The sequence below is a fragment of the Pithys albifrons genome, chromosome 10, assembly GCF_047495875.1.
Source record: "Pithys albifrons albifrons isolate INPA30051 chromosome 10, PitAlb_v1, whole genome shotgun sequence".
Taxonomy (NCBI): Eukaryota; Metazoa; Chordata; class Aves; order Passeriformes; family Thamnophilidae; genus Pithys; species Pithys albifrons.
The window spans coordinates 33526730-33549971 of record NC_092467.1 but is presented as its reverse complement, the minus strand read 5'-3'; the positions used below and the strand labels follow the sequence as shown (position 1 = coordinate 33549971).

Genomic DNA, 23242 nt, shown 5'->3' with positions numbered 1-23242 from the left:
TCCTTTTTTTGACATTTACAATTAATGCCACAAGGAGGTTGGTTTAATCAGACAATGTGGGTGCCCACAAAGGTGAGATTGGAAGTTGCCAGCCCTGAATGTTCCGGGAAAAGTTAATAAATTCAGCTCGTAATCATTATGCACATGCTAGTTATAATAATTTACTGTCCATACCAAACCTTTATAAGCATTGTAATTAAATATAAAATGCACATTAGAATTATAATGAGTAATTAGGGCAACATAACTAATGTGCATGAAAGTCTCGAAGCTCATTAAAATGTAAAAGGAGGAAACCTGCTGGAAGTGGAGTTGTAGCACATTCCCCATTCCTGGGAATGCCAGGGATTGTTTTAACTGTTCCTTTAGACATCTAAAAGCAAAATGAAACTATTTTGGAGGGGGGACCAGACTCAGCAGGACTTGGATTCGTTTCTGGGCAGAACTTGGGTTGTAAAGTTTGATTTTCCAGCACAACCCCCGAGTCCTGCAAAGGTGTTGGGGGGCAAAGATGTGCAGGATAAAATTCATAGAAAGGTTTGGGTTGGGAGGGACCTCAAAGCCCACCCAGTGCCACCCCTGCCATGGGCAGGGACACCTCCCACCAGCCCAGGGTGCTCCAAGCCCTGCCCAACCTGGCCTTGGACACTCCAAGGGATGGGGTTTAATCACAGAATCATAGAATGGCTTGGGTTGGAAGGACCTCAAAGCCCATCCCATCCCACCCCTGCCATGGGCAGGGACACCTCCCACCAGCCCAGGCTGCTCCAGCCCGGCCTTGGGCACTGCCAGGGCTTTGCTGGTGGGACCTGCATGGGCACCGAACCCACCGTGAGCCCTGGGGACATCTGGCATCGCCTCCAGTGCCTGCTGGGGCCAGCTCTCCTCACTCACACCCTTCTCCTGACAGATCCCTCATGTGGGGATAATAAATATGTATTTTGGGGGGAGAATAAATATGTATTTTGGCTCCAGCCCAGCCTTCCCTGCAGAGCCATCTCGCACAGGGACAGACGGGCAGGGCATGGGGGGGCTCCAGTGAAGCCACATCTGTGCCAGCCACCCCAGGGAGCCTCTCCCAGCACTGGGGGGGCTCCAGTGAAGCCACATCTGTGCCAGCCACCCCAGAGAGCCTCTCCCAGCATTGGAGGAGCTCCAGTGAAGCCACATCTCTCACATCCAGAGTTGCTGGAGCTCCAGTGAAGCCACATCCATCTCTGACACCAGCCCAGGGAGCCTTTCCCAGCAAAGCACTCACACAGATTTGAGAAGCTGATATTAGATAAGTTCCAGGAATGTATTTCCAAGTCAGGAATTGGGTGTGTATTTGTGCCCTTCTCTGCAGGGATAAACCAGAGGATTGAACCAGATCCACTGAGAGAGGCTAAACCTCCAGACAGGAGCCACAGAAGGCCAGTGCTGCCCACAGATTTATAATAATCATATTCTTTTTGCTATTATTTTATAGAACCATTATTTAGGAGATATAAAAATGACAAATACCTTTAAAATTATTAGCCTTAAACAAGGTTTCCCTGCTAACATCTCTGTTGGATTCAGCTGCAGGGTCTCTGCCAGCCTGGCTGCTCTGGGATAATCCCACCTTGGGAACTCGGGGGGTCCTCACCCCCTCCCCTCCTCCTGCAGCCTCTGCCAGGCCTCCCTCTCTCCTGCTGCTCTGTGCCTTTGAGACAGGGTGTTATTTTCCTGAGGTTATTATTATTTATAATGAAGATCTCAGTTGTGGGAGTTTGGGGGAAGGCTGGAGCTGTCCCACACCTTCTTCAGCTTCTTTGGTGTTCAGCCTTTACCCACATTTCTCTTCGTTTTCCACTTTTTCTCAGCTATAATTACTTCAATTAACATTTCTTACAGCTGGTCTTTCTTTTGGCCTTTTTAACTTCACTCAGATCTCTGATCCTGCCCCTTCTGTGTCCATCCCATCCCTCCCCTCCTGCTGCCCACTCTGGGCTCGGGCAGTGTCTGTGCCATCACCCCACTGAAGGGGCAGGACTGGGCCATTCATGAGTTTCTGTAATAGTTCAACTCTTCATCATTACACTCCTGAATAAAAGCATTTCCCAGATAGCCAGGATTGATCCCTGAGCAGCCTGGGAGCACCATGGGGGTGGGTGGTGCAGTCTGAGCTGCTGCAGGGTGGGCAGAGGGGCCTGTGGCCCTGGCAGTGCTGCCAGCCCTGCAGGAGCTCTGCCAGGGGCTTGGAAGGCATTTCATTGGCTGGGCATTGAGCAGGAGTTCAATCATGCCCTTGGTAATGTCCCAGGCCAGGCTGGACAGGGCTTGGAGCAGCCTGGGCTGGTGGGAGGTGTCCCTGCCATGGCAGGGTTTGGAAGGAGATGGGCTTTAAGGTCCCTCCCAACCCAAACCAGCCTGGAATTTATGATTATCCTCCATCCCTCTCTTCTCCTGGGGGGTTTGGCTGATCCTGCCTGGCCCTGCTGAACTGGGAATCTGTTCATCAAAAATCCAATGTCTTGTACACCAGTGAAGTCAGGATTGATTTGGACCTTGTGAGCACCTGTTAACAAGATCTCTGAGCTTTCCTCCTGCTAAGGTAGATGTATTTCCATCAATATGTTGTGCTCAAAGCACCCACAGGGCACAGTTGGGTGCCAGGGCTGGCTCTGCCCCTGCCCAGCTCAAAGCACACACAGAGGGCACAGTTGGGTGCCAGGGCTGGCTCTGCCCCTGCCCATTTCAAAGCACACACAGAGGGCACAGTTGGGTGCCAGGGCTGGCTCTGCCCCTGCCCATTTCAAAGCACACACAGAGGGCACAGTTGGGTGTCGGGGCTGGCTCTGCCCCTGCCCAGCTCAAGGTACACAGAGGGCACAGTTGGGTGTCAGGGCTGGCTCTGCCCCTGCCCACCTCAAAGCACACACAGGGCACAGTTGGGTGTCAGGGCTGGCTCTGCCCCTGCCCAAGTCAAAGCACACACAGGGCACAGTTGGGTGTCAGGGCTGGCTCTGCCCCTGCCCAGCTCAAGGTACACACAGAGGGCACAGTTGGGTGTCAGGGCTGGCTCTGCCCCTGCCCAGCTCAAGGCACACACAGAGGGCACAGTTGGGTGTCAGGGCTGGCTCTGCCCCTGCCCAGCTCAAAGCACACACAGAGGGCACAGTTGGGTGTCAGGGCTGGCTCTGCCCCTGCCCAGCTCAAGGCACACACAGGGCACAGTTGGGTGTCAGGGCTGGCTCTGCCCCTGCCCATTTCAAAGCACACACAGAGGGCACAGTTGGGTGTCAGGGCTGGCTCTGCCCCTGCCCAGCTCAAAGCACACACAGAGGGCACAGTTGGGTGTCAGGGCTGGCTCTGCCCCTGCCCATTTCAAAGCACACACAGAGGGCACAGTTGGGTGTCAGGGCTGGCTCTGCCCCTGCCCAGCTCAAGGCACACACAGAGGGCACAGTTGGGTGTCAGGGCTGGCTCTGCCCCTGCCCAGCTCAAGGCACACAGAGGGCACAGTTGGGTGTCAGGGCTGGCTCTGCCCCTGCCCATTTCAAAGCACACACAGAGGGCACAGTTGGGTGTCAGGGCTGGCTCTGCCCCTGCCCAGCTCAAGGTACACACAGAGGGCACAGTTGGGTGTCAGGGCTGGTTCTGCCCCTGCCCAGCTCAAGGCACACAGAGGGCACAGTTGGGTGTCAGGGCTGGCTCTGCCCCTGCCCATTTCAAAGCACACACAGAGGGCACAGTTGGGTGTCAGGGCTGGCTCTGCCCCTGCCCAGCTCAAAGCACACACAGAGGGCACAGTTGGGTGTCAGGGCTGGCTCTGCCCCTGCCCAGCTCAAAGCACACACAGAGGGCACAGTTGGGTGTCAGGGCTGGCTCTGCCCCTGCCCAGCTCAAGGCACACAGAGGGCACAGTTGGGTGTCAGGGCTGGCTCTGCCCCTGCCCATTTCAAAGCACACACAGAGGGCACAGTTGGGTGTCAGGGCTGGCTCTGCCCCTGCCCAGCTCAAGGTACACACAGAGGGCACAGTTGGGTGTCAGGGCTGGTTCTGCCCCTGCCCAGCTCAAGGCACACAGAGGGCACAGTTGGGTGTCAGGGCTGGCTCTGCCCCTGCCCATTTCAAAGCACACACAGAGGGCACAGTTGGGTGTCAGGGCTGGTTCTGCCCCTGCCCAGCTCAAGGCACACAGAGGGCACAGTTGGGTGTCAGGGCTGGCTCTGCCCCTGCCCATTTCAAAGCACACACAGAGGGCACAGTTGGGTGTCAGGGCTGGCTCTGCCCCTGCCCAGCTCAAGGTACACACAGAGGGCACAGTTGGGTGTCAGGGCTGGTTCTGCCCCTGCCCAGCTCAAGGCACACAGAGGGCACAGTTGGGTGTCAGGGCTGGCTCTGCCCCTGCCCATTTCAAAGCACACACAGAGGGCACAGTTGGGTGTCAGGGCTGGCTCTGCCCCTGCCCAGCTCAAAGCACACACAGAGGGCACAGTTGGGTGTCAGGGCTGGCTCTGCCCCTGCCCAGCTCAAGGCACACACAGAGGGCACAGTTGGGTATCGGGGCTGGCTCTGCCCCTGCCCAGCTCAAGGCACACACAAAGCACAGTTGGGTGTCAGGGCTGGCTCTGCCCCTGCCCAGCTCAAGGCACACAGAGGAAGGTCAGGTCAGAAGCCACCTGGAATGGTTTCCATGGAAGTTGGGAATGCAGGGTCAGGGCAAAGGGTGTGGTGCCAAGAGGAGGGTTTGGCAGCACTGCGTCCCTGAGCACTCTCACATTTCCAGAGCCATTCCAGGGGTTTGCTGCAGTTCTAACAAGGCCTTAGCTCTGGGCTGGAGGCAGGAACATTCACTCCAGGATCAGTTCCCACACTCAGGTAATGCCTCATGTGCTCCTCTTTCCAGGGGGATGACGGGACCTACAGAAAACTCCTTGGATGGGTCTGTGTTCCCACTGCAGGAGCCCCTGGTGGGATCAGGGAATGTCTCAGGCTCCACTGGGACACTCAGGGGATGTTTCACTGCTCAGACAGTTCCATCAAGGTTTCTCAGGAGGTTCTGAGGTCAGGTCTGAGGATGGGCTGGGGCTGGGCTGGGGCTGGGCTGGGGCTGCAGCACCACAACGTGGCACAAGGAGTGGTGGGGAAGGTGGTGCCAGAGGCAGACATGAGGCAGTCAGAGCTCCACAGGAACATAAACACCTTGAAGCAACATCTGGAAAACTGCTCAGGAAAAAATAAACAGGTTTTTATTTATAAGTTCTGCGGTTTGGTTTTTAGAGCATTTTGATGATGCACATAAATTATTGTTAAAAACCAGAAAACATAAAAGAAATTCCAGGGGGGAGGCAGTTGCTCTCTTTGATAATCTCTTTCCTGAGGAATTTGCTGTGTTTTATTTTCAGTGTGCTGTTGCCTTTTGCTGGCAACTGGAAAACCTGACAGTGGCTTTTTATCTTTATTTGTATCTGTGGTTCTGAGCTCAAAATGTTCACTGCTATTTCCAATGTTTACTATTTAAAAAGACAAAATACATTTGCTGAAACGATGCTGTGTCTGATGCAATGCTGGGCAAGTCACTTGTTCTCTGAGACTGATGGTTGGCTGATTGAAGGTTTATTTATTTAATATGCCAAACAAGAACTCAAAGGCCACTTGAGCCCTGGGGCTGGGGGGTGTTTGCAGGTCCAGGATGCAGGAGGTGAGAGGTGCTGGGGTTGGGGCCCCCGTGGCCTGGGGGTCTCAGCTGAGCCCAGGGGACCCTCTCAGTGCCCACTGTTGGGGTTTGATGTGCTTCTCTCCCGTTCCCAGGACTGAAACACCCCTTGTGTGACTCTGATGCTGATGTTACGGTTTGCACTGAGGAGCTGTTGGACAACCAGCGTTTTTCCAGGCTTGGATTGATCTCTCCATGTCTCAGTTGTGGTTTACACCACACACAGATCTCAGAGCCTGCAGTGTGGGGTGACTCTGACTCTGGTGGCTCCACCGTGGTTGGTGTGACCCAGGCTGGAGCTGTGCCAGCCAGGAGCATTGGCACCGACCGTCTGCGTGTCCTGATGCCAACATCCATTCTACAATTCTTTTCTTTCAGTTGCCCCCACAATTCAGGAACTTAAATCCAGCGGTGTGGTGCTTGGAGGGAACGGCCTGATTCGGTGTGAAGGTGCAGGAGTGCCTGCCCCGAGCTTTGAGTGGTACAGAGGAGAGAGGAAGTAAGTACTGGCACTGCCAGGGCTGTGCCTGCCTGCGGGGACCAGGGTGGAGGAGGCAGAGGCCACCAGGCTGGGCTTGGCCCCCGTGGTGCCAGGGCCAGCAGCCTGGCCTGGGGTCAGTGCCAAGTCCAGCAGCCTGGCCTGGGGTCAGTGCCAGGCTCAGGTGCCTGGTCTGGGGTCAGTGCCACACTCAGGTGCCTGGTCTGGGGTCAGTGCCAGGCTCAGGTGCCTGGCCTGGGGTCAGTGCCAGGCTCAGGTGCCTGGCCTGGGGTCAGTGCCAGGCTCAGGTGCCTGGCCTGGGGTCAGTGCCAGGCTCAGGTGCCTGGTCTGGGGTCAGTGCCACGCTCAGGTGCCTGGTCTGGGGTCAGTGTCATGCTCAGGTGCCTGGTCTGGGGTCAGTGCCAGGCTCAGGTGGCTGGTCTGGGGTCAGTGCCAGGCTCAGGTGCCTGGTCTGGGGTCAGTGCCACACTCAGGTGCCTGGTCTGGGGTCAGTGCCACTCTCAGGTGCCTGGTCTGGGGTCAGTGCCACACTCAGGTGCCTGGTCTGGGGTCAGTGCCACTCTCAGGTGCCTGGTCTGGGGTCAGTGCCACTCTCAGGTGCCTGGTCTGGGGTCAGTGCCAGGCTCAGGTGGCTGGTCTGGGGTCAGTGCCAGGCTCAGGTGGCTGCAGGTGTTGGCAGGGCAGAGTTGGAGCTGCTTGGTCTCCCCATGGTGGTGTCTCTGATTTCCAGGCTGTGCTGGACCCTGAGAGGAGTAACTGCAGTGACAAACCCAGCCCTTCAATGGGCTCTGGTAATTACAGCCTTTTAAAATAAAAATAATTAAAAGCACTGAAAAACCACTAAAAGGATATTTTTAAATTCATCTTCCCAGTTTTCCTGCTGAGGGTTTTGTGAGTGGAAATGTTGTTTTATGAGCAAGACTTTGAACCAAAGCTTCCAGGGTATGGATTTTCACCCAGTTGTGCCACTGGTAATTCAGGCCATGGGTGTTTATTGCCCGGAGTTCTGGGGGTCACTGCACCCAGGAGGGGCTGCAGGGAGAGCTCTCTGCTTGAACCCTAAGTCAGACCACGTGCTGTGGGTTTGTTTGGGTTAGGGTTAGTTGATTTTAAAACCAGCTCTTTGAACAGGTAGATATTTTCTATTTTTAAGAAGACTTTGGGGTTTCCAGCTCTTGGCTTGTCTAAGAGCTCATTTCTGGTGGGGTCACATGTTAGTTCAAAGGCAAGTGGGTGTTGTCCCTTGTAATTTAGCATCAAGCTTTGGGAACTTCCCAGCTCCCAAGTGTTGGGCTTCTCAGCTCAGACATCCTGTTAAACCTGGGAGCTGCCAGGAGAATATTAATGTCCCTTTCTCACAGGGAGCCATCTGTCAGCTCTGCTCAGCTGCTGCCCTGCTCCAGCAGGAGCTGCTCCTCCTCCTCCCCTTGCCTTGCCGAGCAGGCACAGCCCTGCCTAACCCTGACCAACCCTAAACCCTCCTCCAGAGCTGCCCTTTAAGTGCCACTCACGGGTTTTTCATCTGCATCCTGTTTCCAGAGATGGCTCTTGTGTTGTGCTCATCCTGGGGGCAAGTTGCAGCAGAACTGGTTTCTGTAGGAAGCATTTCAGGGCAGTTTGAGCAGTCTGGATTCCACCAGCCCCCTCCAGTGTGCTAATCACCTTTCCATTTATAACTCTGGCCAAACTCCTTTCTCCATGAGTGCACTCCCTGCCACAGCAGCAGCAGGAAAGTGAAGCAGAGCATTTCAGGACACCAAAGTTGTGCTTCTGTCTCAGTTTCAGTTGGTGTTTCACCTCAGCAGGAACTGTCCTGTCCTGTTGGGTCCTGCTGCTCAAATGTGTCAAATCTAACACTCCATCCTTTTGAGGAGTTGGACTTTGATGATTCTTTTGGGTCCCTTCCAACTCAGGATATTCTATGAACTGTTGCTGGCATTTGGCTCCAAAGGCACTGGGGGTCTCTGAGCCCCTTCCCTTGCAGGAAGAGGGAAATCCACACATGCTGGTTTTCCCTCCAGGGTATCCCCTTCCATACCTGCTGGTTTTCCCTCCAGGGTATCCCCTTCCACACATGCTGGTTTTCCCTCCAGGATATCCCCTTCCATACCTGCTGGTTTTCCCTCCAGGGTATCCCCTTCCACACATGCTGGTTTTCCCTCCAGGATATCCCCTTCCATACCTGCTGGTTTTCCCTCCAGGGTATCCCCTTCCACACACGCTGGTTTTCCCTCCAGGGTATCCCCTTCCATACCTGCTGGTTTTCCCTCCAGGGTATCCCCTTCCATACCTGCTGGTTTTCCCTCCAGGATATCCCCTTCCATACCTGCTGGTTTTCCCTCCAGGGTATCCCCTTCCACACACACTGGTTTTCCCTCCAGGGTATCCCCTTCCATACCTGCTGGTTTTCCCTCCAGGGTATCCCCTTCCATACAGGCTGGTTTTCCCTCCAGGATATCCCCTTCCATACCTGCTGGTAATTCCCTCCAGGGTATCCCCTTCCATATCTGCTGGTTTTCCCTCCAGGATATCCCCTTCCATACAGGCTGGTTTTCCCTCCAGGATATCCCCTTCCACACACACTGGTTTTCCCTCCAGGGTATCCCCTTCCATACCTGCTGGTTTTCCCTCCAGGATATCCCCTTCCACACACACTGGTTTTCCCTCCAGGGTATCCCCTTCCATACCTGCTGGTTTTCCCTCCAGGGTATCCCCTTCCATACAGGCTGGTTTTCCCTCCAGGGTATCCCCTTCCATACAGGCTGGTTTTCCCTCCAGGGTATCCCCTTCCATACCTGCTGGTTTTCCCTCCAGGGTATCCCCTTCCATATACACTGGTTTTCCCTCCAGGATATCCCCTTCCACACATGCTGGTTTTCCCTCCAGGATATCTCCTTCCACATACACTGGTTTTCCCTCCAGGATATCCCCTTCCATACCTGCTGGTTTTCCCTCCAGGATATCCCCTTCCATACAGGCTGGTTTTCCCTCCAGGGTATCCCCTTCCATATACACTGGTTTTCCCTCCAGGGTATCCCCTTCCATATACACTGGTTTTCCCTCCAGGGTATCCCCTTCCATATACACTGGTTTTCCCTCCAGGGTATCCCCTTCCATATCTGCTGGTTTTCCCTCCAGGATATCCCCTTCCATACAGGCTGGTTTTCCCTCCAGGGTATCCCCTTCCATACCTGCTGGTTTTCCCTCCAGGATATCCCCTTCCATACAGGCTGGTTTTCCCTCCAGGATATCCCCTTCCATATCTGCTGGTTTTCCCTCCAGTGTATCCCCTTCCATATACACTGGTTTTCCCTCCAGGATATCCCCTTCCACACATGCTGGTTTTCCCTCCAGGATATCCCCTTCCACACATGCTGGTTTTCCCTCCAGGGTATCCCCTTCCATACCTGCTGGTTTTCCCTCCAGGGTATCCCCTTCCATACCTGCTGGTTTTCCCTCCAGGGTATCCCCTTCCATACCTGCTGGTTTTCCCTCCAGGGTATCCCCTTTGCCTCTGGGTGATGGGCAGCCAGCCCAGGGGGAGCCTGGACAGCTCAGGCGTTGGTTAATGCAAAGCTGGGAAGGTTCAGCTCTCAGAGCAGCATCTCCATCATCCTGCAGATGATTTGCAGCTGAGCTCCAAGGCCACATTGATCCCCTGCTGGATTTGCTGCCAACAGAACAGAGAGAATCCCATTTGCTTCACATACTCTGGGACTGGGACTTGTGTTTTTGGACATCTGGATGGATTGCTGAATAAATCAGGAGTGGGAGTTAGCCCTGGAACCCTGAGTGTGTGTTCAGGGTCTGAAAGAAGCCTTTGGGTCTGTGAACTGCATTGTTGTTACTCAGATTAATCTAAATCCAACCCCACCATTTCCAGACTCGAGGGATTCTCTCGTCATAAAATCACCATTAAAGCTAAACATAAAGGCAGTAACAGACTACATTTAGTTAAAAATATTAGTCTTTGAGGCAGAGAGGCTAATTCTGCCTAATCACTGAGTTCCCAAGAGCTGCTGTTGGGTAACTTTCCAGGGGCTGGTGCACAGGCTGAGCTGGGAAGAGGCAGAGAATTTGGAAGTTACTAAAAGCATCTTAAAATTCTCATAGAAGCATCAAATTTGGGTTGGAAGGGATCTGGAACCTCTTCCACCCCCTGCCCTGTCCCTGGGCAGGGACACCTCCCACTGTCCCAGGGTGCTCCAAGCCCTGTCCAGCCTGGCCTGGGACACTCCCAGGGCTGGGGCTTTGTAAATATGTGTGTCATCTGAAACTGTAGAAGGATTCCTTGTGGAGAGGAGAATGACCTCCCTGTGCAGCTCTGAAATCCACCTCTGCTCAGTGTGTTCTCTTTGGGGTTACACAGAAATCAGATCTCAGACCTTAAACAGCCACAGGGAAGAAATCCAAAAGTCACCTAAATAAAAGATTAAAATATTAATTCCCTTTTCCTCCTCAAAGCAAACAAGACACACATTTGAAATAACAAAACTCATTATAATGGCTTAATATATTCTAATAAGGTGAAGGTATTCAAATGTGAAAGCCAAGGCAGGTCCCCCTGGGGCTGGCACTGATGGAGGAGCTCGGCTGGGGGGGAGGAATCTCTGGAATGGAAAGGAGCTCACTCTTCCTTTCCAACTGGCACAAAGCAGGAAGGTGAGGGAACACGTGGGGTGGCTGCACAGAACTCAGGATGCTGTTCAGCCTGGGAAGGAGCTCCTGGAGCCCAGACAAGTGATAAATGTGTGCTCAGGCAGAGAGCGGAGCGAGCAGCTCACGGGAGCAATTAATTTAAAAGTAAAAGCATCTGCTCCTCACAACTGCAAATGGAAACCCTCAGAACTGCTGAGTTTATGCAAACTAATGCCAGCTCCCTGCTCCATTAACTGTGTGCCTCATTGGTATGCACATCTCTCCAGGTCCATTTACTCCAGAGCTTCCAGTGCTGCCCCGCAGCATCTCCACTTCCAGCAGGGACAAGGGGGACAGGGATGTGGGAGAAGAGGGAGAGGAAGGGAGGCAGGAGCAGGAGGGGAGAGGCTGAGCTGGCACCCACAGCCTCGTCCTCCCAGCAGCCTGGGAGGCAGTAGCTCACCACAAGCTGCCACAGTTATTTTTTGAGGCAAATGTCACCCCTGGCAGGGCTTGGGGGACAGCAAAACTCCCACCCCCACCGATGATTTCCAGAGGAAAAAACGAGTTAAACCTTAGCATTGTAAAATAGAGGTGCTGTATTTGAATTGTGGTTATGGGCCAAAAGGGTGGGATGGCTTGGAAAGAGCTGGCAGGAACCATGGAAGCCCAGAATGGTTTGGGATAGAAGGAACCTTAGAGTCCATCCCATCCCATCCCATCCCATCCCATCCCATCCCATCCCATCCCATCCCATCCCATCCCATCCCATCCCATCTCACCCCCTGCCATGGGCAGGGACACCTCCCACCAGCCCAGGGTACTCCAAGCCCTGTCCAGCCTGTCCTTGGACACTCCCAGGGATGGGGCAGCCACAGCTTCTCTGGGCACCTGTGCCAGGGCCTGCCCACCCTCCCAGTGAAGAACAAGCCCCAGGTGGGCACAGAGCTCTGGCACCCCGAGTTCCCCGGGCAGAGGGGCAAGGAGCACACCCTGGAAGGCAGAGGGAAGGGATGGTGGCCGTGGCTGCAGCTCTTGCCCTCCCACTGCCACTGCCCATGAACCACAGTGTGGGTGGGTGGGTGGGTGTGAAGTGAAGGAGACCCTTGGGATTGTCTGCAGGAGAGGGAGGAAGAGAAGGGAGGGCTTTGAAGGAGAACATCCATGTGTAAAGGCTGAGTGGACAAACATCTGCGTGGCACAAGAACAGATGAATCTTCCACCTGCAGAGCTCACCCCAAACCAGGCATTTCAAGCCCTGTTTTTGTGTTTCATGGAAACCCTGTGTGTCCATGGGATGTGCCATGTCCTCTCCCTGCCCGTGGGCTGGAGGAGCAGAGTCCTTCACACCAACACAAGGGGCACAGGGAGGAGAAAGCTCCATGTGTGAGCAGCCTGCAGTGAGCCATGGGGAGAGAGACACGTGGTGGTGAGGAGTGTTCAGCCCACAACTGCAATTAATGACAGATTTGTGAAGGTTTTTAGACAGAAAGGTAGAAGATTGCATTAATTCCCAGGATTGCCATTGCATCTTCCAGTACAGCACACAGAAATTGTCTTCTTAATCCAAAACTCTGCTCCTTATGGGAAATATAAGGAATTATGAGCAATAACTGTAGTGAGCTTTTTAATAACATGGTTACCCTTCTCACCTCCTTGTTTGGTCAGATGAGGTTTGCCTACAACATCATTTAGGTTTGTCATCTCCTCAGTCCCAGAGCACCAGAGCTGGGACTGCCCTGGCTGTGGGAGCAAGGCCAAGACTCCTGCACAGCTCCTGTGAAATCTGGGCTGGGAAGCTCAGAACTGGGTGCAAAGAGCCTGGATTTGGCTTCCTCCTGTGCCTGCTTCCCTGGGTCCTGCCCAGGTTGCTGCCTCAGCTGGCTCAGTTGAGATTGGCAAGTCTCATTTCAGCTCTAGAGCCCCATAAAACCAACTGTGGTCCCAGTCCCAGAGTCCCATTTCTGGCTTCCAGTGCTCACCTGCCACCAGCTGGAGGTGGGAAAGGACACACAGACTCCAGAGTCTGCCAACACCCTTTGAAAGGCTCACCCTAGTACTGCCCTGCCCTGCAGAGGGAATTCAAATTTCCAGCTGGGTTTGCCCAATCTAAGCTCTCCATCTGAGGGTTTCTGTGCCATCCTGTGGCCAGGTAGGAAGGGACGTGGGGCTTTGCTTCAGCTGGAGGACACACGAGGAGCAACCACTGCCCTCAACACTCCCAGCTCCAGCATTGCCAGTGGCCTCTCTGATGGGAGAATTGTGCTCAGCAGACAACACTGGCAGCTCGAAAAGAGCTGCTGGTGCTGCCAGTGGTGTCTGTAAGACAGGAAAAATAAAGAAAGATAAATAAAAACCTCGTGGTTGTGGTATATGAGTTATAGACATTCTCTTTTTGCTTTCTAGACTGATCAATGGTCAACAAGGAATCACTATTAAAAATTATAGTACAAGATCACTTCTTACTGTTACCAATGTGACAGAAGAGCACTTTGGCAACTATACTTGTGTCGCTGCCAACAAACTAGGGACGACCAATGCCAGCCTGCCTCTCAACCGTAAGTAACGTGGGCACGTGGCCGCTGGGCACGGGGGTTGGTGCCACCCACACCCACTCAGCAGCCAAAACGTGGGCATGTGCTTTGTCCCCCCTGAACACCCCTGCCTTCCTCAGCCCTGGAAATGTGCCCTGGCTGACTGTCCCGTGCTGCAGGAGGGTCTCTGCTCTGGAGGTGTTGGCACGTTCGGGGTATCGATGGGTTATGGATCCACCCAAACACTCCCACTAAACCCAACCCGGGGCAGAGGCAGGATTGGCACAGCAGCATCTTTCTGCTCAGGGGAGCAGTGACAGGTCCTCAACACTGTAAACAAGGGTTAGAACTTTCCCACAAGGAATTCCATCCAGGAGTATCCTGAGCTGACACTCTGGGCTGTGCCAGAGCTCTGCCCACACCTCAGTCTGTTGGGCATTGGCCCCTGGTACAGGAGAGTCTCAGAGGACTTGAAGTGAAATCTTTTGGAAGGGACAACGAACACTGTAAGAGGCAAAGCTGGGGATTTTCAGCATGGAGGTTGACTGAGAGGGGTCTCAAATGTCCTGTTTGGGAGGTACTTTTGTCTGTGACTTGGTGGCATTTCCCCTTTGTTGAATGCTGAGCCATCTGCCAGTGGCACCCAGGGATGGTCTGAGCTGAACTCGTGCTGAGCTGTTCTGGCAGTGCCAAAGCTGAAAGAAAAGTCAGAATATATCCTGAACATTTTTCTCCACATAAAGATACTCCTCACTGAGCAAAATGTACATTTTCAGTTGCCTAAATCCTGCAGTTGGTGCCTTCTAGCCATGAAACTCCTCCTGCCCATATTCCCTGTGTGTGTATTGCCAGGATATCTGAACTCCTGCAACAGGCAGGGAACAGCACAGGCCTTTGCTGGGGTTTATTTAATATCTGAGGAATCATTAACAAGAGGGGAACGACATTGCACTTGTTTTAAACAGAAAATGCAAGCAAAACCAAAGGAATATTGTGCCAGAAGGAGATGGAATGTGGTGTATTTGCAATTCAGAGAAGGGAAAATGAGGGTCTGGCTTCATTTGAACAGAGCAGAGCTGGCTCTGCCCTGAGCTGTGCCAGGATTGCATCAGTCTCAGCTTGGCAGGGACCAGCCTTAGAAAGCACTTGGGGATGCAGAGGTTGGAAATGTCCTGGGAGTACCAAGTACATTGTTACAAATCATAAAAGCAAATGATCTCCATCCTGAAAGGGATGGGGTGGTTGGAGCAGAATGGTCTGAGTGTCCCCAAGGCTGGGTCTGTCCTGCCCTCAGGAAGGGAATGAGGGCTGATATTGGCTCAGAGGTTTGACTGAAAAACAGGATGAAATGTCCTGGTTTACACTGTGACTTTTTGTAATATGGTCAACACAAGAAAAGGTTTCCTAAAGGTGCTGGTCTGGACTTTGGCTGGGAATGAAGATCATTTGGTGGAGTGTCTTCATTGCTCATAATTTGCATTAATCTTATCTAGGAAGTTTATAGTTCAAAAAAAAAAATCACAGCAACTTGTTAAATGTGGACTCTTTAGTCCTTCAGAGATAGTTTTTTCTTGTGAAACTCTATTCAACTTCCACTTGATTTTGTTGGCAGTGATGGCAGAACATCCGTGCTGGTCCAGGTGTGTGTGAGGGAATTGGGAGCAGTTCCTGGCTGGCTGCAACATTCAATAGGCAAATGGAGGGTTAAGTGTAACTTGATCATTGTGTTATTTGAAAAAGTGTTAAAAATTAGAGTTTACATCTTACCTGAGTGTGTGTTTTAGTCTGTAACTGCATTGGGGAAACACAATCTGAGGGGCAGTTCTGGGCACCACAATATGAGAAAGATGTGAAGGCCTTGGAGAGTGTCCAAAGGAGGGCACAGAGATGGGGCAGGGCCTGGAGGGGCACCGTGTGAGGGCACTGAGGGCACTTGGTGTGTTCAGCTGCAGGAGAGGAGACTGAGGGGAGACCTCAGTGCAGGTACAGCTGCCTCTGGAAGGGCAGAGGAGGGGCAGGCACTGAGCTCTGCCCTGTGGGACCAGGGACAGCACCCAGGGAATGGCTGGAGCTGTGCCAGGGCAGGGACAGCACCCAGGGAATGGCTGGAGCTGTGCCAGGGCAGGGACTGGGCACAGGGCATGGCTGGAGCTGTGCCAGGGCAGCGACAGCACCCAGGGAATGGCTGGAGCTGTGCCAGGGCAGGGTCAGGGCACAGAGAATGGCTGGAGCTGTGCCAGGGCAGGGTCAGGGCACAGGGAATGGCTGGAGCTGTGCCAGGGCAGGGACAGGTGGGATTTCAGGGAAAGGTCCTTCCCCCAGAGGGTGGTGGGCACTGACCAGACTCCCCAGGGCAGTGGGCACAGCCCCAAGGCTGCCAGAGCTCCAGGAGGGTTTGGATGATGCTCTGGGGCACAGGGAGTGACTCCTGGGGCTGGGCCTGGGCAGGGCTGAGGGTTGGACTGGGTGGGTCCCCTCCAGCTCAAATATCCTGGGATCTGAGGGGAATGGTTGGAGTGTCCTCACTGCTGCAGGGGTTTGGGGGCCCCACCACAATCCTGTGGGAAACCACCAGGGGTGTTCACAGGTGTAACAAGGGCACAGACAACCCTTTCCCTTGGTGGTTTCCAGCAGTACCTCCTGCTGTGCCAAGTCCTGGCAATCAACAGCAGGCTGGACTTAAGGGGACCTCAGAGATGTCCTCAGTGATGGACTCAGTGATGCTGGAGGTCTCTCCCAGCCTCAGTGACTCTGGTGCTGCTCCTCTGCTGGAGCTGTTGGACCTGCTCTCTGGGATCCAGAGAGACCCTTCACTTGTGCTCATTTTATAGACAAACTTCTTCCTGCTTTGGTAACGTTTTTTTTTATTTAAACCAAACATTTTCTGACTGCATGATCTCAGTGATCCTTGTGGGTCCCTCCCAACTCAGCAGATTCTGTGCTTCTGCCTTGGGTAACTCTCCTGATGCAGGCAAGGTTTGGGCTCCCCCCTGGCTGTGCTCCCCCTCCTGGCACTGCCCCCTGGGCTCCTGAGGGGTTTGCCCCCGTTCTCCAGGCTGGGTGTGGGCAGGGCTATCAACCATTTACACAGATTTAATTAGGGCAGGGCTATCAACCATTTACACAGATCTAATTACCACGTGAGGGCTGCTTGGGTGGTCTCTGCTCATACAGTTCAGTATCATCATTAAACTCAGCAGTTCCATCTTATTGACTGCAAAATAAGATTTTGGTGTATTTGGGTCTGTGACAGGTTTCTGCTCAGTTTTAGCTCGATAGCTGTGCCTGGCCCACCAAATCTGACATTTGTGGAAGAAATATTCTCTCCAGGGAATTCCCTTTGTGGCCACAGTTTCGGCTCTTGTCCAATTACCTCAGAAAGATTTTGCTGTTTTATCTCTCAAGCCCTGACCTGCAAAGCAAATCAGACTTCCCTGTGCCTGGTTCTGTCCCAGCCAGGCAGGCTGGTCTGCATAAACAGGAAATATTTTTAAAGTATATATATATGTATAAATTCAAATGAAAACTCCAGTGCTCATTAGGAGCCTGTTCAAAGCCTACTGTGGTCAATCAAAAGACAATTATTGATTTAATAAGGTTTGGATCAAGCCCAAAGTCTCCTGTAGACATCACTGAGCAGAGAGCTGGAGCAGGGACCTAATTCTTCATTGCACCCCTTCCAGTCCTGCCCCTGGGGTGCAGTCACTGCCTTGATCTCACCCTCCTCCTGCTGAGCCTGGTGGGAAGGTCTCCATCCACATCTGGAGGGAGATGGGCAGGGAACAGCTGGGAAATCCATTCTGGGGAATTCCAAGGACTCTGTGAAGGGCTGGTCACACACTGGGGGTGGTCACACACTGGGGGTGGTCACACACTGGGGGTGGTCACACACTGGAGCTGTCCTGCTTTCTCCTGGGCTCTGCTCTTGTCAGGGGACACCAGGCCCTCTCCTGTGGGGCTCCTTGGGCACCCTTCAGAAAGCCAAGCCCCATCTGTTGCTGGTGCATTGTCCCACCTGGAAGCTCAGGAGGTCCATGTCTGACCTTCTCTTTCTCCCCTGGGTGGGCTCTGTCTCCACTGGGGGGGTTCTGGTCTGGGTCCTTGGCTTTGTTTCCACATCTGAGTTGGACTGACAGGACCAGCTGCTGCAGGAGAGCTGCTCCATCCCGGAGAGGGGCTGCCCTGGAGATGGACACCCAGCTCCTGAGCTGCAGGTTGGACTCCAGGGCATTAGAGGGTTATAGCTCTGGGAGCTGGTTCCTTGGGGACCCTCCTCAAAGATCCAGGGTCATTCATCCGGGGCATTTTAATTGAGTAATCACATTCCCAATGGACAGGAGGTCTGGAAAGGTCTGACCATCCCCAGTGGGATCCCCAGGCAGGGAGAAACCCTTTCTGCTCTCCCTGCTCTCACATGGAGTGAGACACAGGCTGAGCAGCTCAGGCAGAGCAGGAGCTTCCCCCACACCACAGGCACCCCTGGGGGACTCATTTCCCAACACTGCTGAGAGAAGGAGCCCAGCAGAGCTCAGATCCCACCACCTGAATTCAAACATTCCCACAGAGTAAGAGAAATGCCCAAATCCCCCATTCATGTGAGTTGTAACAGTTCTGTTAAATGTTGGCTTTGAGATCCTTCCACGTGGATGCCAACTGCTGCTCCAGGTCACAATTACTGAGAGTTATGAAGAAATTTCCTCTAAATCCATTTTCCAGCTTGAGTTTTATTATGAATTATATGACAATAAGTGCCTGAGATGGGACGAGGCAGAAATACCCCGTTTGAGTGAGGCTGGGAACGTGTTTGTGCTGGACATTTGGCAGAGCATTGAGGGGTCTGGGAGGGGATCTGTGTTTGGGGGGGAAGTCAAGCCAAAGCCCCGGGGTTCTGTGCTCTGGACCCTCAGTGAAGTGGCCTGAGGTTCTGTTCTGTCACCTTTGTGTTTGTATTCTCAAGTTCTGCATTTATAACCACAAGTGACAATGTTTAAACACATCTGACCAAACTGAGGTTGAGGCTTCATCTCAAGTATCAGTGAATTATCACAGAGTTGGGAGGGACCCCCAAGGACCACCCAGTCCAAGCCCTGCCCCTGCACAGACACCCCAACAGTCCCACCCTGTCCCTGGGAGCGTTGGCCAGGCAGTTACTGACACATTCCAGGTCAGCCACGGCACTGAATCCCCTGCCTGTGCCCCCATCAGCTCTCAGGGACTTGAAGGTCTTTTCACAGCACAGAAAACCTTGGAGTAAATTACCTTTTTAGCAAAACTGAAAATCCAAGGAATACCTTGTGCAGTAAATGGGATGGAAGCTCCAAGGGCTGCAAACAGCACTATAAATAATGATATAAATCTATTTTACAGCTTAGGCTGGAAAACCAACTTCAGCTTGGCCTCAAAGCTTTTGCAGGATGGAGGGAAGAGCTTCATAAGGGCACAATAGGAAACAAAGGATGGAAAAATTCCCAAGCCAAGAGATTAGAGATGATTACTGTCTGTCTTTGCAGGAAAGGAGGTTATTGAAATATTGGCAGGTCTACAGAAGGTTATTAGAAAGTTTTCTCATAAAACAAACCCGAGAGAGACTCAATTGCTCCAATCAGTGGCAGATTTTAAAGTTAATGCAAAGCACTTTTTCATTAAGAGATATTAAGTGTAGAACTTATTCTACCAACAAGAGACCAAAAGCTCACAGGGATTTAGGAAGGAATTTCCTACTGATCAAGGACATCCAGAGTTTCCAGGAAGATTTGGCACCCAGGACTTCAGGATTTAAGCAAATAGTCCAACAGGTTGGGAAATGCCAAACTGAGATAATTTACCAAATACATTCTAGGCTGGGTAACAAAGGAACTGTTTGAAGCCAAACCTTTGTCTGTGGAGTCTGGGAGGTTCTATCAGTGCCTTCTAACAGAGATTCCCTAACAGATGATGGAGTTCTGCACAGCTCCCATCAGGGTTTCCTGAGAGCTGCTCCGTGTTCCCGAGGTCTGGACACTCCGGGAGCTGCAGAAAAACAGAGGGAAAAAATAATTCCTTTTGGCTGCAAGAAAGCAAAAATTAACCTTAGAGGTTTAAACACCAGAGCTTCTCTGTGAGCCCACCCCATAAGCACTAATTAACCTCTGCACGGAGCCACAGGAGTAACAAAGTGCTCAGAAAGCCTCTAAAATCAAGAGCTCATTTAATGTTATCCCCAATTCCATCTCCAGGTTTAGACACTGAGATTTTGCCTGGATTTGTGATAATAAATTGAGTATAAAACTTCCTCTTCTCAGGGATTTTCCAAACCTCGTGACATCAGAGCTACTCAGAGAAAAGGCCTGTGATGAATTAGTCAGAAACTTATTTTTCCCAACACTTTATCCCAAGCATCAAAGCTGATTTCTTGATTTTTAACCACTCTGCTATGGAGCACCCACAACAATCCCCTAAATCTGACTGTGGTGCTGTTACTGTGTAGACCTTTGCTGACAGATTGGCCTGTAAAAATACTCAGATTTTTAGACCTGGAAATATTTAGATTTACCAACTTGATTCAAAAGTAAAACACAAACTGAGAACCAGATCATTTAAATTCTGTTAATTTATTCAGTTAAAATTATAGTCTAAAAAAAAAAGAGGAAAATGTTTAAATTACTGGGGATATGAGGAAGAAAGGAACAAATCTGATGGAATAACTGCACCACGAGCCAAGGCACATCCCGGGGTAGCAGCTTTGGGTTAGTCAGTAAAACGTCCATGTGGCACCAGCCCTTTATTTGCCGAAGCCTTTGCGGAGCTGTCCAGAGTGCTGAGAGAACACGGGAAAAGCTCTGCCGGAAGGGAGAGGCCAACCCTGGACTCAGGGTCCAGCTGTGGTTTGTCAGAGTCAGGAAGGGTTTTTAAAATATAATCTTACCGTTGTAGGTAGTTCTGTGCATTTCTTCATCTTCTTCCTCAAGGTAATTCACTTTCTTCTTCCTGATCTAGAGCTGAGTTTAAAAAATGGGCTCCTGCTCATCCCAGGGCAGTGTGAAGGACAAAGTGTGTCTGGCTTCAAGTTGCACTTCTAATTAATGACCATTTCATGGTTTTGTCCCATCCCTGGAGTGTCCCAGGCCAGGCTGGACAGGGCTTGGAGCACCCTGGGACAGTGGGAGGTGTCTCTGCCATGGCAGGGTTGGCACTGGAGGGGCTTTGAGGTCCCTCCCAACCCAACCCAGTCTGGGATCCTCTGAGTTGCCCAGCCCTGCTGCCGTTGGCACTTCATGGCATGTGGAGCTCCTGCCCCATGTCCCTGCTCTGGGCTGTGACAGGAGAAGGGGCACAAAGTTGGCTCTGCTGCCCCAGGACCTGCATCTTCCCCGTTGCTTCTCTAATGTGCATTTTGCTTTATTTACTGCCAGAAACACAGAGACAGTTGTGCACAGTTGAAGAGTGACCTCTGAGCACAAGGATGTAATTAGTGGGAGTCAGGGCAATGCTAATCAGATGTTTCTGAGCAGCAGAAATGCTCACAGACTCCCAGAGCTGCATAATTCATGAGCTTCCCATTTATACCTGTGAATGAAAGACCAAGCTCAAAGGACACCCATGACTGTCACTCCTTCTTCCTTGTGTATGGTCCCAACAGCTGTAACAGCCATTAAAGCAGCAGTTTGCTCTGGAAAAGTCTGGAATAGGGAATGAGGACCAGTGAGCAAATATTGTTTATGCTTTATAGAACTGCAACTTGAACAACTGAAAGCATTGTCTTGTCTTTCATGTCACTTTGGTGACGTAGAAACACTTCAAATGTTGGTGGGAAATAGAAATTCAGGGGGTTCTCAATGTGCTTCCCATGGGTTTGGTGCCCAAGAGAGCCCAGGGGTGGCACAGCACCAGCAGAGGGGCACCCTCAGCACCAGGGGCACACTCAGCACCAGGGGCACACTCAGCACCAGCAAAGGGGCACCCTCAGCACCAGGGGCACCCTCAGCACCAGCAAAGGGGCACACTCAGCACCAGGGGCACACTCAGCACCAGGGGCACACTCAGCACCAGCAAAGGGGCACCCTCAGCACCAGGGGCACCCTCAGTACCAGGGACACCCTCAGCACCAGCAAAGGGGCACACTCAGCACCAGGGGCACACTCAGCACCAGGGGCACCCTCAGTACCAGAGACACACTCAGCACCAGCAAAGGGGCACACTCAGCACCAGGGGCACCCTCAGCACCAGGGGCACACTCAGCACCAGGGGCACACTCAGTACCAGGGGCACCCTCAGCACCAGGGACACACTCAGCACCAGGGGCACCCTCAGTACCAGAGACACACTCAGCACCAGCAAAGGGGCACCCTCAGCACCAGGGGCACACTCAGCACCAGGGGCACCCTCAGCACCGGGGGCACCCTCAGTACCAGAGACACACTCAGCACCAGCAAAGGGGCACCCTCAGCACTAGGGGCACACTCAGCACCAGGGGCACCCTCAGCACTGGGGGCACCCTCAGTACCAGAGACACACTCAGCACCAGGGGCACCCTCAGCACCAGGGGCACACTCAGCACCAGGGGCACACTCAGCACCAGCAAAGGGGCACCCTCAGTACCAGCAAAGGGGCACACTCAGCACCAGCAAAGGGGCACCCTCAGCACCAGGGGCACCCTCAGCACCGGGGGCACACTCAGCACCAGGGGCACACTCAGTACCAGGGGCACACTCAGCACCAGGGACACCCTCAGCACCAGCAAAGGGGCACACTCAGCACCAGGGGCACACTCAGTACCAGGGGCACCCTCAGCACCAGGGGCACACTCAGCACCAGGGGCACCCTCAGTACCAGCAAAGGGGCACACTCAGCACCAGGGGCACTCTCAGCACCAGGGACACCCTCAGCACCAGGGGCACACTCAGCACCAGGGGCACCCTCAGCACCAGGGGCACCCTCAGCACTAGGGGCACCCTCAGCACCAGGGGCACCCTCAGCACCAGGGGCACCCTCAGCACCAGCCTCCAGGGCCCTTGGGCAGCAGGGGAGGTCGTGTCCAGCCCTGGCACCTGGAGGTGTGTCCTGGCTGTGTCTTTGTCCATTCTGGTTGTGCAGCTCTGATGTGCAAACTTAGTATGGAAGGGTTGAGAGGGGTCGATCCAGCCTTTAGAGAAGACTTCCAGAAAACTCCTAAAATTTTCTTTTTTTCTCTTCCATGAAACATTCCTCCTCTCCATTAATTTTAATTAAAAATGTGCTATTTATTTCATGCTTAGAATGGTTTTGGTTCAAAGGGACCTTAAAGCTTGTCCCACCCCTGCCCTGGGCAGGGACACCTCCCACCAGCCCAGGTGGCTCCAAGCCCTGCCCAGCCTGGCCTGGGACACTCCCAGGGATGGGGCAGCCACAGCTACAGGTTTGGGTTTTTTTCACAGGGCTCTCCACTGCTGGTTCCTCCACGTACTGGATCCTCCCTGGACATTGGGGGTCCTGCAGAGGGCCTGGGGGTCAGGGAGGGGACTGTGGCAGATGTTTCCAGGTGTGGATTGGTGGGCAAGGCCCAACACAGGAGCTGCAGTGGGGGTCAGACCACACAGGGGCAGCTCAGGGGAGCACAGGAGGCTTCAAACCATTTCCCAGGACTGGTGGGGGTTTACACAGTGGATTCCCCTTGCCTTGGGCACACAGTCCCTGAGGGTCTGGCTGCAGCTGCTCCCTGAGGACTGAGGGGCTCCAGGAGTGCAGGGAGGGGAGGGACACAAATCACACCCTCAGTGCTGCTTTCCTGGTACTTGTCATGGGGAAAATGTTGTAAACCAGGTGGGATGTTTCATAAACACAGAGGCTGCAAAGGGGTTGTGCTTTTTATTGTCTTTTACTGTTGGGGACACCTGACAGTGTCCTGTAACTGGATACAGAGTGTGGGCACAA

At 53.0% G+C, this 23242-nt stretch overlaps 1 protein-coding gene across 3 annotated transcripts in view; it reads left to right on the top strand.

Annotated features, from left to right (window-relative positions):
- Window positions 1-23242, top strand: part of NEGR1 (neuronal growth regulator 1) — a 226046-nt gene that overhangs the window by 166799 nt on the left and 36005 nt on the right. For 2 of the 3 annotated variants that reach the window (XM_071565211.1, XM_071565209.1), the window contains exons 5-6: window positions 6062-6182; window positions 13227-13378. The exons of the other annotated variant lie outside the window; for it this stretch is intronic. In XM_071565211.1, coding sequence (XP_071421312.1) covers window positions 6062-6182; window positions 13227-13378 — 273 coding nt within the window. The remainder of the gene's footprint in view (window positions 1-6061; window positions 6183-13226; window positions 13379-23242) is intronic. 3 annotated transcript variants of the gene reach the window in all.